The 16,870-nt window shown below is 30.1% G+C and overlaps 1 protein-coding gene across 1 annotated transcript in view; it reads left to right on the top strand.

Annotated features, from left to right (window-relative positions):
• Nucleotides 1–11,928, top strand: part of LOC145293277 (uncharacterized) — a 183,771-nt gene extending 171,843 nt beyond the window's left edge. The window contains exon 2 of the mRNA XM_080139877.1: nt 10,918–11,928. Within this exon, the coding sequence (XP_079996003.1) occupies nt 10,918–11,536 (619 nt within the window). The 3' untranslated portion in view covers nt 11,537–11,928. The remainder of the gene's footprint in view (nt 1–10,917) is intronic.
• Nucleotides 11,929–16,870: the final 4,942 nt, after the last annotated feature.

The following is a 16,870-nucleotide window of genomic DNA, read 5'->3' as shown; positions in this document are numbered from 1 at the left end:
TATATATATATATATATATATATATATATATATATATATATATAAATTAAATCTACATTGTATTCAACACAAGGAGTATGAAATTAATGTGAAAGCTTCCTTATTTAATTGAATTTCAAACGATGGCTCTTCTCCTCAAAGGAACATAAATTAGTATCAACAACTATCTATTTGTGCTGATGTGATCCCTATTTTAAAACAGTCCTGTAATACAAAAATGAAAGAAAAGTATATGATTATTGATAAAATTAAAGGGGATCCCATGAAAAGTATTAGATGTTTGCTTTTTAATATGTAGTGTTAGTCAAAAGTTCAAAATAGTGATAAGTGAGTGTTAAATGTTCCGTAGTATATCCTTTGGGACCCATTTAATAAATATGCAGGTTTAGTGAAGAAATGGAAATTCTGTGTAAATAATCCTGTAGTAATGTGCGGGAGTAAAATCTAATCCTTTGATTTTTTTTTTTTTTTTACAATGAGGTCACCACTTAGCAAGACCAGGAAGCCACTCAGGGACAAGGGTTATTGCATGTACAGTAGGTTGTACATTAGTGTTGAGATTTCATAAAGTGTCTACTTAAGGGGGCGGTTCATCAGGAATTTGTTTGCGTTGGATTTAAAGACATCCAAGTTGTAGTCAGGTGGGAAACAGGCAGAGGAACAGAGCTCCACAGGCGTGCTGTTCTAAGAAAGAAGCTTTTTTTCATGGAATCTTCGTTTTGATTTAGGCACAGATAGAAAGTGGGGACAATTGTTTACAGTGGCTCCAGCACGACGGGTGTTTTCTTAAAAGATTGGGGAGGGGACCAGAGATTGGAGCTCAGACGAGCACTTGCCATGGAAATAACACTAAAAAAAAACAGGCTCACAACGTCTCTTCTGTGGGAGAGGTATTGCGCAGAGAGGCATTTGACATCTTTCTTTTTTAATACTGTTCAAATAGAAAAGAATGTAAATGTAGACACAAGAATGCAGGCATGTCAAATGCTAAAATAACCTTCCATGGTCAATGTAATTCCGCATTTTTTTTTCTGAATTACTTTGACCATAGAAGTTATTTTGTCTGTTGTCCCGCTTTGAATCTCATTTTAAATTACAAAGTTTTCGAAACTCAATGGGAATCTGCCACGTTTATTTTCATATTGAATTAATCATTGTTAATCTATTTCTACAATACCTTGTATTTTTCTTCTTATATTAAGGTCTTCGACTGATATTAAGCTTTTTAATCTGGATAAGTTTGTTCGTCTATACATATATACTTCTAAATTTATATTTCTGCTTAATCGAACTGGTAATGTTTTTTTTTTTAATCTTTCTTGTCTTGCGTAATTTACTGTACATGTAAAGAGAGTAGGTTTGTGCAATTATGTAAATGTATTTGTGGCTTTTAACACAGTTGTTTAAATATTTATATCCTTTGATTTTACATCCTAATATATATACATATTTATATGTGCATGGGTTGGTCTACTGGTACTTATTATAATTATATAAACACTAATGTAGAAATGTGTGTGTATAAATATATATTTATATATATACGTATATGTTAATATATGCATATATGTATGCACATGTACGTATATATATATATATATATATATATATATATATATATATATATTATTTGAACATAAACTTGCTAATGTGACTTATGAATGATTTTGTGAATATGAGTCAGGACTGTAGCACAGACACACACAGAACTACACACAGTTACATACACATATATGTGTGTGCCTGTGTGTGTTCGTGTCATTATACATATTATATACATACAAATATATATATATATATAATTTATTTATACAAACATATATATATATAATATGTATACACACACACATATATATATGTGTATATATATATATATATATACATACATACATCCTTGTCCGTCTGTACATTATCCTACAGAGATGACTCAACTTTCAAAATATATCTATAGGTTACATTATATATACATATACATATATATATATATATGCATATATATATATATATATAATATAAACATAATTAGCATAAATATACGGATAGATATTTACTTGTACATCTATGTGTAAGCTATCATCCTGTCATCGCTCGCATGACTGTGCAAATGTCTACGTGTGCGTATATCATCAGGGTTCCATTCGCCGAGTCGGGCGAACACCTGCGAGTTTCCATGAGAACATAATCCGCATGTTTGCTCCCAGCAGTTGAATCTAATTACTCAACGGATTCGAAAAACGGCAGAAGTTCTGTCGAACTAGAAACATAGCATAAAAGCCGGATACCCGTCTTCGGAAAAAAAACTGTCTAACCGGATGAAAAAAAAAGTAAATTCACGGCTGATAACAGGAGTTAATTAATCTGCTTTTGTATCCGGTTGATTTACCCTGTTCTTTTGCATCGCCATGCGAAAACTTGACTTCCGTTTTAAATTTGTTTGCTTGGATGACGCGCAAAGGTCGTATTCGTGGAATCTTTGCTTACTTGCCGCAAAAGTATATGGAAATATAACCTCTAAGAAAGTAGGCAGAGTTATAGAAAAGATGTTTGAAACGATATTCCGGTGTAGAATTAGAGACAGAAAAGTATGCGGCAGTTAATAAAACAAATGAGTTCACACTCAGTACATATGACAATGTAAAGATTTCTGCAAACGTAAATTGAAGAATCCGTCGCAAATGGCGAATACTATTTCCCCATGACAGTTCCTTGTCACAAACAAAGTAAATCAAGAAGGTAGTGACCTCTTCAACAGCCCCAGAAATACTAATCTTGAACTTCAATAATCAACTGGTCTATAATAATATTACCCACACATGATACAACTTCAACTGTGAGCTACATATTAGCATCAAACTCTTCTTCGTGCTTCTATCGAAAATAACATCTAGTTTGAAATGCTCAGAATAATATCTCGACTAAAATGAGTCCTGAAACCTCAGGGAAGTTTTCTTTCTTCAGTTTAATATAAAGCTATAGTCTTTATTTTTTTTAAATAGATTTAATATTAGTCAAGTTATATTTTCTCTCCTAAAAAATATTTTATATGCATCACTAAAATGTTGAATTAATTGACAAAACGTTTTCAAATAAAAATAGCAAGTCAATTGTGTCATGATTTAACTTCAAATACTGTTTCTATAAAAAAATTGGGCCAAAAATATTTAACGGAGAAAATAATTAAGGTGCTGATTATTACAATTATAAGAACATATATCTTGAATGGAAAAGGTGCTCTAAAAGGTGTGTCAATACCAAGAAAAAATACTGTATAATCACGGTATAAAAATTTTAATATAATCGTTATCTAGTTAGTTTTATGTTTTCAAGTTATATTCACGAAAACGTGTAATTATAGACGACTATTTCGGTAAAAATATTTCCTGGGTTTTATAGGTTTTAACTTAATATTATCTGGATATGAATTGTAAAAAATGGCAAGTGATATTTACAAAAAATCAAAAAGCTCAAATAAGATAAACGTCTGGTAATTGACTAATTTCACTTAGACATAAAGGGCGCCCAGGTTAGAATGAAATACAACTTTATTTTGGTATGAATTATAAATTACGGCAAGTGATGTTTAGAAAAAAAAATAAAATACTACAAAAAATATAAAGGTCTTGTAATTGGCTTATTTCACTTCGACAAAGACGACACCAAGACTAGAAAAACATACGTCATTTGGAAAACAGTGACTTTATATTTATACATAAATTTCATTAAAAAAAGTCAGACAGAAAATACGTAATCTATAAATTATACATTATTAAAATAACTAAAGGTTTACTATCGAAAGGAGAGCCACACTCAAGATACTAAAGTCAACAACTGGTAAATATTGTGAACATGTGTGTATGTGAATTATATATCATATATATAATTGGAACATATAAAAGTGCACCGATCAATATATATACATATATATATATATAATATATACAATATGAAAATTATATATGGCACATAGATACAATATATATATGTATATGTATATATATATGAGTGTGTATATATATATATATATATATGTACTTATATATGCGTGTGTGTATATATACATACATACATATAGATAATGAGAGAGATTAAAACAAAGGAAAGATAATAACTCTTCAAATGTCAACTGTCTAATTGTTGCATTCATATTAAACACCATCTTTTGCCAAAAATATATCATCCGCTTTTAAATTCGGGTTAGCTGTTCTTGAATCGGGTGTGGCACGTAGATGGGACAAAGAATAAAACGGGACCTTATTGAGATCAAAGGGCGGTTTTTGTTGCTTCTTTTTAGTCCGCACACTTAGCCTTTTGTATAAATGCCATTTGACAGACATTAGCGGAGAAGAAAAAATCGACAAGGATGTTTGTGAGTTTGCCATATGGGCTTTCATGCCACCGCCGACACTAAGTTGTAGCGTTTAATTTAAAGGTTACTTTTGGCAGGGATATTAACGGTGATTGATGAATACCGTTTATATATATATATGTATATATATATATATATATATATATATATATATATATATATATATATATATTAACGGGAAAATAGAGTTACTTTTTTTTGGGGGGGAGATGAGAGAATGTAGAAGAAGTTTATTTTAAATCTCTATATTAAAAAGTTATTGTGGCGTTTCAGAATCTAGTCATTGTTGTCTGGGATATAATTTCTTTTATGATTTAAGTTGACACACCCTCAGATTGCTTTACATTAGATAGTAGGCAGCCCAGCGTTGCCTGGTACAAAATGTATATATATATATATATATATATATATATATATATATATATATATATATATATATATATATATATATATACATTTATTATTATTGATCCTATTCTATATGGATTATTATAAAATATATAGTTATGATTACAAAACTTCCCTTAGTATTGACCCAAGAATATTTGATCTTAGTAGTTATTTATCTGTCCAGTTTTGTTACTATCTGAGCTCGTTAAAGATGGATACGAAAAATTATGAAATAAGCGACTTTGATCTATGAATGTTTAATTTTGTATGGGTAATTTTGTTTTCGGCTTAAACTGCCCAGGTAAACTTTTCTCAATGTTTACCTCTTAGTTGCATTTTCTTTGGCCAAAAAACAGATTGGAAGTGTGCTACAAGTGCAAATACTCTATATATTATTTTCAATCTCTATTATATAATATTTGTAGACGAGTTTGATAGAGATTTTTTTCACAGACACGAACAAAGTCACATTAACTATCTACATTTTCTATTACATTTTCACACAAAAAACAGACACATTGCTACGTTGGTGTAGGGGGATACTATCAATGCCATAATCTACATTGTACTATGCGGAGAGCTGGGCAGCAAGATGCTTGTTCACGTTACACATTAACTTCTGCATGTCAGTACAATGGGGGAAGCAGGAACCCGGAAGGGAATTCCAAAGTCTAACGGTTCTGGGGAAGAAACTACGTGAGTAGAAGGCTCTCTTATATCTAGGGATTTCTATTGTCAAGGGGTGGGATTAAGCTGCTAGTCAGATTTGTCGGGGGTATTTACGTGGAGAGAGTAAGGGTTCTTGCAGTTAGTCGGATCATTCACCGTTAAAGTACTTGTAGAACAGGCAGAGGGCTGCTCCATTTCGTCGATGGGACAGAGGCTTAAGCTATCTATCTATCTACCTATCAATCTATCTATGTCTCTGTCAGTTTGTCTGTCTGCCTCTCTCTCTCTCTGTATATATATATATATATATATATATATATATATATATATATATATATATATATATATATATATATATATATATAGTTATACAAATATTTTCTAGTGAAGAATGTACATATTATGCATAAACTACATTCAACCATAATAATTAAATTAAGCCAATCATCTAATAAGAAAAATTAAATATAAATAAGTAATTAATTCATGCTCGTTTCTCAAAGGTATTTTCAATTTCGTTTACCTTCATGTAGTCTCCCGCATGGCCATGGCTAAGTATATCAACAAGGTGTGTTTGCATAACTTTTAAATAAATAAAAATAAAGGTTCTTAATTATAAATCTCAAAGCGAGAAAAACCTCAACTGTGTACGTGCATAGATCTGAAGGATTCTCTTCATTACGAACTATTTTTTTTCACGTAGTAACATTACAATTTTCAATCTAGATATTTTCTAAAATCGTTAGTAGATATGATATTACTTTAATGTTTTCCGATAACAGGTTTTGTAGAATTACATCGCGGTTTACTCTTGTTAGGCGACATACGATGTAGACAAACTGTTCTACTTGCTAGATGTAATTCAGGAGTATTTTTTTTTTCTGAAAATAAACAACTTCCGGAAAATATGAACTAAGTATAACAATGGCCGTAGATATCAACATGTGCATTTATGTAGCTGTTTCATCACCATGAATAAATGTTCATACTTTGCTAATAGTATAACTCACGTATTAAGAACTGCCGAGCTTAATACACACACCACATCAACACACCCATACACACATGCATACACACACACACTCATATATATATATATATATATATATATATGTATGTATAAAAATAACATTATCCTCAAGGAGTAATTCTTAAAAAATATTAAGATAAGATAATTTCAAACTTATCAAGGGTGGAAAAACAATAATATAAAATGAAAGATGAGCAATATATGTTATATGTAAATGTATTGTATAGTAAAAACAATGAGGAAAAGCTAAAATGGGAAATTCAAAGTAAAACATTCTTAGGCCAATGCATTTATAAACTAAATGCTTCTCGTCATAATGAGTTAAGGACCAGAATTACACAAAATACCAATACAGAAAAATTAGGTTCAATTATATTTTTCTTCATACAATTTGGAAAAAAGATTGAATTACGGCGTGCATTGCTCAAACACATAACCACAGATACACACACAGCCACACAGACACATATCCACAGGCACAAATAAGCACACATACACACACACACATATATATATATATATATATATATATATATATATATATATATATATATATATATATATATATATATATATATGTGTGTGTGTGTGAGCGTGTGTATATAAAACATTAAAATGTATGCATTAAAGAAAATCAATTCCTTTTCCGTAGGCAAATATACAATAATACTATAATAAGGGTACATACACATATCCAGCGTCGTATGAAGAACTCATCAGAAATAATTGGACGATGCGCCCTTTTTGTTTGACTTTAATTCAACCCGTTTGATGAATCTGGCAGTAGATTGCAATTGTTATATTACTATGTGACAAATGTATGGCAGAATTCCGTTTTGTAATGAAGACAAAGAACATGTACAATTACGTCCCTTGTCTGAGAAGTCATCGATTAACATGGCTGTACTCTTGGAGTATAAATGAAGATTATTGATTAAACATATTTACATTTAAATTTAACACAAATATATATTTGCAATTAGATTTAATGAGGATGAGTCCTCGATAGCTCTGTAAATATATATTCTATAAATATCCAAGAGAAACACTGAAAATTTAGAGATATAATCTTGACGAGTATGAAAATATTCAATGCATTTTACTAAAGACAAAATATATCGATAAAATAGCATTGGAATTTACCAACTTACGCGCTAATAATAACTCTAAGTTCAAGTGGCAAGCCCCTCACTGAAAATGGGTAAGTTCCCTAAAACGACCGAATGGCTCAAAATCGGGAAATAATATTTAATTTTAAAATAATACTTGTTTTTCTTTTATTAAAGATTTTCAAGCGTGATTGCCTAAAAAGTTAAAATCATATTTTGGAGAGGTGGTCAAATAGAGTTAGGGTAAGCGGAAGTTATTAATCTACAATAATACCAAAGGCAAATTGCAATATATGCATTTTAACCAGTCCTAGATTTAGATTTTATTTATTTGTTATTTCTTTAAATGAATACTTTATATTTTAAATGAATTGCAGCATATGTATGTGCATCTACAGCAGATTATTTAGAAGTCATTTATTTCTTGAGATTTTCAGTACCGTATTCGAATTACGAGCACAAAAATACACTTATATAGGAAATGTTATTGGTTAATCTACTGTGTTAACAAAGATATAAGATTTTTACTGAATCTATTAATTGTCTCTTATATCGTACTTACATATTAGGTTTTGTTCCTGCTCACGTCGTAGAAATATAAAATAATTGAAGAATACATTTCTTTTAATTGTTATCCTATTCTCTCTAACTATCAACTTCTTTCTATCTACAACGACTATACTTTTTCTCTATATATGCCTATTAATGTACATAACTCACATCTGCCATCATATATACACACTTGAGTATGCTTGAGTACTTTAGTTCCCTGAAGGATCAGAAGTGAAAGGCTCTCTCTTTGTCACTCTCTATTTTTGTTTTAAATATCCAAAGTTAGCCTTGAGTGCTGGAGTGTTTTTTTTATACTACATACACGATTTAATGTATATTGGCTACCATATATTCACAGTTCTCAATTAACTTGAAAATATATATTTGTTGCAAATTGAAAGAATGCAAATCGATCTAAACTTTATTTCCATTATTAAAATAAAAGAAAATGAGAATTAAAGGCAAACAAGTGTTTCTAACTGACTTAGTGTATTATCTATGTTAATTGAGTTTTAAAAAACACGAACGATTCCGAAAAAAACACACCTATCTTGAAAACAACTCTGCAGATATCATGATTTATGTTATTCAAATATGAACGACGTTAAAAACCACCCATCTTTAAGTGACAGAAACCAACGGAGATAAATTACACGTAATATAATCGATAATTAAGGGGATTCGCTTTTCAATAGAATAATTTTCACCTGGAAATATGAACAAGCATTTGCGATATACTCTTTCGGTTGTTAAAGTTTTCTTGACTGCTTATTCTGTGTTAACATATTTAGTTTCATATTATCAAGACACAGCGTGTCAACCATGCTGTAATACTTTGATATGTTAAGAACATTTGTTCATCGTAGCAAAATTTAGTAATGTGTCTTTCCTAAGAATCACTGAGTCATCACACATTTATAGATGGACGATGTTTATATAACTGCTGCGCAAATGACACAAATCTATTTAAAAAAAAAAGATCAGAAATAAATTATTAAAAAAAATCCAAACGATACTAAGGTAGATTATCCAATGTTAAAGAAAATGTCAACGACAAACTGGGGGTCTAATGCCTACTGTTTCACGCTGATAAGATCCACAAACTGTTTCATTTCGGAAAGTGAGTAAATAACGCGATGCATTGAAGCGTGCTGTTTGGCTAACCTGCTTTTAAGCCAGATACATCGGTGTACGCGATAGAATATTTAATACACACGTGTATTTTTATAATCTATATTTACCGGCTGTATTGAAATAAACAGCCGTGATACCTTAAACGTATGGGGTGTGATTCTTGGGGAACACCCTATTCATTTTGCCATACTGTACAGTTCAGTATTTAAATAGTAATATTAAATATATATATATATATATATATATATATATATATATATATATATATATATATATATATATATATACATATATATATATGTGTGTGTGTGTGTGTGTGTGTGTGTGTAAATACAGATTAAATGATTAAATACTCTTATAAATCTTAATATTTTCATTCATACCTGCATCAGTAATTGATCTTTAATAAATTTATATGTACTTATAGGAATCGTGTATTACATTTGGTGTATTAGTGCACACAGGGGGGGCATTGAGTATGGTTTGAACATAGTTGCTCTCGTAAGGATATTGAGCACTTTCGTTGGTTTACCTGCAATAATTTCAAAAATAAATATACGGAATCACTCCCAAAAGTAGAAACATGTGACAACATCTCTACGAGATACGAAGGGAATCACTTTTGTTTCCCCTACGCTGGAATCACCCCAAAAAAGATAAATACATCAAAACAACTTTTTTTTTTCAACAAAAAAAAGCAGCGAGTGACCATGTGCCCGTCAAAAAACATAGCTATAATAAACAGACTCGAACATGACACGCGAAAAAGGAAAATAAAAAAGCTAACGCGTGAGTTGTCACGGTCACAACAACTTAAAAATAACATTTTTAAACATACATTTAGGTTACTAGGCGCCCGTCACTTACAACAATATTGACGTAAAAAGTGACCGCTCTTTGCAAATTTCGTCCAGTTGACCACCAAAGAATTTTCTTTTTTTTTTAATTGTAAGATATTATGTGTCCGAGAGACTGATCTTTCAGATCATACCGGTTTCATCAAGGTTCGATGCGGATGACGAAAGTTTTTAGTGGACATACGGAAACACCCACACAAACACACACACACACACACATACGCCCATAGTGGCAATTATTAATATTAAAAGTCATATTATAGACAAGCGTTGATAACTGGTAGCCGCACGGGTGGACATGGCGTACGGTTTGGACGCAGCTGCTATACTTATGATATTGAGCACTTTGGTCGATACCTCCACAACACTTTTAAAAATAAAATAACTAAATACCCCCCATATAAAAGTATGTAACAAATTACCAACTAGATATTTCGGCAGATTGGGTAACAAAAAAAAAAGCTCTTTTGTTGTCGATGCGCTGGAACCCCATAAAAATAAATGAATCAAAACAACTTTTCTTTCAATCAAAAAAAAAATACGAGTTTCTATGCGACAACAACAAACAAAAATATCTAGATAGTCTATCTATATTTTATATAATTATTTTTTGACCGAAATTGAAATATTCACTTGTTCATATTATTTATGCATGATTCGAGGTTATATTTTAATATTATGTTTGTTAATTCAATTTCAATGAATATACCAATTGTAAACGTATTTTTTTTAATTTCAATTATTTTCTTTGCAAAAGCGGATTTGTGTTATTATAATATTTAATTGACTTTTTCTTTAATTGTATTGCAGAAGCAAGATGCCATTGACGATAGAAGGTCAGATTTCGATGGAGAAGACGCCCAGCTACTTTGTGACTCGAGATGTACCGCGTAGGATTTACAACATGTCCCCAAAAATAAAATTGATTGTTGTGGTCCGTGATCCTGTAACACGTTCTATTTCGGACTACACGCAAACAATGAGCAAACGGCGCATGGTACGCCCTTTTGAGCAAATGGTGTTTGTTAATAACAACACGCGGATTGTAGACACGTCGTGGGGCGCAATACGGATCGGTGTGTACGCCAAGCACCTCGAACTCTGGCTCAAGTACTTTCCGCTCTCGCAGATGCACTTCGTGAGTGGCGAAAAACTCATCACCGACCCAGCCGGGGAAATGGCTTTGCTGCAAGATTTTCTAGGTTTGAAAAGAATTATAAACGAGAAACATTTCTTTTTCAATGAGACGAAGGGATTCCCGTGTCTGAAAAAGCCCGAAGGCAGCGGACACCCGCATTGTCTCGGTAAGACGAAGGGTCGACAGCACCCGCCTATTGATCCAAAAGTCATTCAACGTTTAAGGGATTTTTACAGACCTTTCAATGCAAAATTTTACGAAATGGTACAAAGAGATTTTGAGTGGCCGTAGTAAAAAAATAAATACACTGCCCTATCTTTTACATTTACTAAAAAATAAATTTCCAAAGGACAAAACACACCAATAAAAAATTCTCTAAATAAACATTGAAAACGGGGCTACCCAGACTGAAATAGTATAAAACTGATTGATGAAAAAAGTTATTTTTCATGGCTATCATCATTTGGAAAAATATCGTTTTCATAACGTTTGATGTAAAATACAGAACTTAATGAGAAAATATTACTGTGTTATATGAATAGATGTATATATTTTTTCTAAGTGTCCCTATTGAATGGTGTATGGAATTTTCTTCAAAATTGGCATAACATTTATTATGGGTATAGCATGTGATCATACCCAGATTAAATATGGATTATGCCAAAAAACTTATATATATATATATATAATATATATATATATATATATATATATATATATATATATATATATATATATATATCGATGTGCCGCTGCTTAAGCTAAATGAATAATCGAGGTATTGCATAACTAGGAAACACTTCGAGAATTATTAAAACTATATTGCAACACAATATATAGCTCCGATTTATGAAAATAATGTGAATATATATATATATATATATATATATATATATATATATATATATATATATATATATATACACATATACATATATATATACCTTTGAATTATATATGATAAATTATCCTTGTGTGTGTATATATATGTACGTGTATATATTATATGCATACTATATTATGGTATATATATATATATATATATATATATATATATGTATATATATATATATATATATATATATATATATATATATATGTGTGTGTGTGGGTGTGTTTGTATGTGTGTTTGTGTGCGTGTATGGGCGCCTGAGATTGTTCGTAAAGAAGTGCTTTTGTGCAAAGGCATATGTAAGAATTAATACAATCGTTTGTATTATGCATTTAATATATATATGTATATATATATATATATATATATATATATATATATAACTGCGTAAGAATGTGTATACATAAATGTACTTGTTCATTTATGAGTATATTCATATATGATTTTCTTTTACTGCATGCATATGAAAATATTCATGTCTAATATGTATCTTTTATGCATACATATATATGTGTATGTGTGTAGTTGTGTGCGTTCGTGTGGGTGCGTGTACGCATACACGCCTATATAGGGTGGTATGAATCTTAACGCTAGAGCCTGTGGTCTTACTTTTTTATATGTATTTTATATGGCACGTCCACACAAGGATAAGCATTTCACCATAAAGCAGTTATTTGCATAATGATAACCTATTTTGTCTTAACAGAAACTAAAATAACACATCGCCAGGTAAATTAGTCCAAATAATCATAACCAATTAATCATAAACAAATACACATAACCATCTAAACTAGTTTTATATTACATCTATTTTCTGTGACAAACATATGGAAAATTCAACTGCCATATTTTAAACAAGAGAATCTCTGGTATAGACTGATACGCATATATATACTTTATTGTCATCTTAGAAGTCTGAAATGCATAATAAATAGTAATTGTCTGTATTTTTGAGATGAGGTGTTTTCATTGATTGAGATTGTCGGACTGACTTCCTCATCTTGGGTGTTATAGTCACAACGTTTCGGCCGTTTTTCCCTCCGGCCTTAATTTGGAGACCTCTGATAGAGAGAGAAAACCTTGAATAACAACATAGGTTTAATATTAACAAAAAACAACTAATAAGTGTCCTACTGACATATGGCCGAGTGGTCATAGACGTTGTATCAAAGTTTACAGTTACCCAAAGGTGCAATCCTGAACGAAGGCAGTGAAAAGTGACATTGAAAACAGAGAATCAGCAACTATGTCCCAGAGCCTATCTAGTCCGAACACGGTACCCCCGTAATAATAATAAAGGGTTGGGTTCGAGACTCCTAACAAACGGTTCCCCAGTTCGATACAAACCACCTGATGAAGGCCGGAGGGCAAAACGGCCGAAACGTTGTGATTATAACAACTAAGATGAGGAAGTCAGTCCGACAATCTCAAGCAATGCATAATGAATATTGCGACATTAATTCTTTTGGATAGAAACTTGCTAAACGCGTCATACTAAATTCACAACTGGAGTCAAACGGTTGATTTTGATGTTTAATTTGAATTTCAAAATATTATATTTAAAATCACCCGGAGGCGGAATAAAATCCTAGTTGGATATTATTATATAGATGGTAGCTGATCACAACGAAATGTACAGATCTGAAAGTTCGCAGCACTTGTATTTGCTCGCTAGCTTTCAATTCCATTGTAAATATTAAACCCAACATTTTTTTTTTTACTTTTACGTTTCTAGTTTAAATTAATGTAATTAAAATTTGAAAAAAAAAAAAAAGAGCACGCTATAAATAAACGGTTTTGATCGTTCAGTTAGGTACATGTCAAGCAATGTATACCGTTATCATTGCTAGCTTAGTATTATTAGACATAGAATCAGTTTCTGGGATTTTTTGTGTTTTTTCTCCATTATTTGTTAATAGCGTTACCGGCCATTAATTATATCAGTGTATACATGTAAAGGAGTACGGTGTTAAAAAATTCTCAATAGTTTGCCTACAGTCCACACAAAAGGGAGTTCTTTAAGAGTATTCACACACTGTCAAGTAAATAATATATATATATATATATATATATATATATATATATGTGTATATATATATACATACATAAATATAAACAAGTATTTAATCTCCAAATGTAAGATTAATTTACTGCATAATATAATAAATGTATATATTTCTATGTATTTATCCATATTGGATATTAAGAAACAACCTTAATATTAAAACATTTTCGCAATCGGAAATTATACAAAATATTATATGGAAAAAAAATCCTGGCTTAATATAATATGATGAAATGGATTTATTATTACACACTGAAATCTAAACAACACACGTACAAAAACCATATTTTTCACATTCATATCGCCTTTTTTTTAACGAACACAAAAGTATTTAATTTTTTGGCTGAAAATAATTTATTACAAACATTAACTTTTTCGTCTTCTTCACAAGCTTCTGCTACAGTAAATGATTATAAAATGCTTATTTTTACTCAAGTAATGCAATGTGATGCTAGTTGATTCCCCGTGTACAACATAATGGCCATTCTTTTCTGCTTAATAAAATTTACAAAAAAAAACAAAAAAAAAAAAAAACACAGAAATTAAATAAAAAAGAAAAGAATAACATAATATATTAAATAAACAATATACTAATTGAAAAAGGAATTAATGAGACTGAGTAAAAACAAAGCATGTGGTCAAAAAAAAAAGATGAAGTAAATCGCTCACGGCAGTGTTGCAATCGTGACCGATAACGCCTACCATTCTAAAATTTCGCGACTATGCCTGCTTACCTGACACACCCTGTGTCATAAATATAATCGCGTAAACTGTAATTGAATGTCTGTACGCAATCACGCGTTCTATATGTCTGCCTATATACGTGTATAGTTGTTTTTGCGATTTGGTGTACATATGCGTCTTTGAAACGAAATAATTACATAGGTAACAGAAACATTTAAATGTGGATTAAAACAGGGATGAACAATCATATGATACTATATATCAGGTACGGCAATGTTAGAAATATATGACTCCTCTATGATTCAAGAAACTGTCCAGAGTAGATGAGTATATCTTATCTCTATAATTAAATAAAATTGCAAATATTGACAAAAATAAATAACTACATGTATATATATATATATATATATATATATATATATATATATATATATATGCCGCTGCTTCAGCTAAATGAATAATCAAGGCATTGCCTAACTAGTATAAAATTATAAAAACTAAATTGCAACACGATATATTAAGTTCCGACTCATGAAAATCATGTGAATATCCATATAAATTTATCTTTCGATCTATCCATCTATCCATCTATCTGTCTGTGTATATATATATAATATATATATATATATATATATATATATATATATATATATATATATATATATATATACATACATACACGCACACACACACACACACACATATATATATATATATATATATATATATATATATATATTTCCGTTCGAATTATATATGATAAACATATAATTGCATATATATATATATATATATGTGTGTGTATATATATAATATATATACGTGTATATATATTTTATATATATATATATTTCTGTAGAAATAAATTTTCTTATTATACATAAATCCTTATATAAGGAGTACAATGTAATTACAGAGCAATGTATAGAATAAATTACAAAAAGTGTTAATCTCAAATTATGATGTGTACCAAATTATCATTAATTCCACTAATTCAGTTGACTTATATAATTCTTGACAGTATCTGTTACGTAGCGCAAAATCAATCACCTTTTTTTATATATCAATCAGTGAATCTGTTATGCCCTTAACTCAGCAGAAGGAATAGTAACAATCCATCCGTCAAAATTGTAAGAGAAGCTGCAGTTTCCTTTATCTTTATCAATTACGCCATATTGAATTACTTTTGACAAATTGATTGTTGCTATTTCTTCTGATGAGTTAAGGGCATAATAGTTTCACTGATCGATATAATAATTAAGAGAGTGCTTTTGCGCTACAGAAAGGATATCGTCAAGAATGGCATAAGTGAACTGAATTAAAGGAATAAATTATGAGATAGTCAACATCATGAATTTTGGAATATAACTTTTTTGTCATTTATTCTCTATCTCTCTTTCTCCCTCTCTCTTTCTCTTTATATATATATATATATATATATACATATATATATATATGTATATATATATATATGTATATATATGTATATATATATATATATATATATATATATATATATATATATAGACAGATGCATATATACTGACTTATGAGGATTGAAAAAGTAAGCTATAAACAACCATATAGGCGATTTTATAATAAGCAGAATATCCTCTGGAGTAAAATCATTACGCTCTCTTTACTTCATTAATCTCTCTCTCTCTCTCTCTCTCTCTCTCTCTCTCTATATATATATATATATATATATATATATATATATATATATATATATATATATATATATATATGCATACATAAAGTTCATGTTTTTCTAACGTTTACATACTGCTACCTAAAATTCCCTGTTTTTCCACTATTCTTTAATGTCTGAATTTCATGGAGGGTGATTTTTTATTTTTGTTTTGAGCTAGACAAGAATTCGAACAAAGCCTGACTGTGAAATAGTATGTAGTATCGATGTGATACGCAATTATTATCGCCATTAATAAATATAAATAAAATGTCGGGAATTTGTGTATGCTCG

Source organism: Euprymna scolopes, chromosome 14 (assembly GCF_053919585.1).
Source record: "Euprymna scolopes isolate OS-2025 chromosome 14, ASM5391958v1, whole genome shotgun sequence".
Lineage (NCBI taxonomy): Eukaryota > Metazoa > Mollusca > Cephalopoda > Sepiida > Sepiolidae > Euprymna > Euprymna scolopes.
The sequence above is the reverse complement of the archived record's forward strand: the minus strand, read 5'-3'. Positions and strand labels throughout refer to the sequence as shown.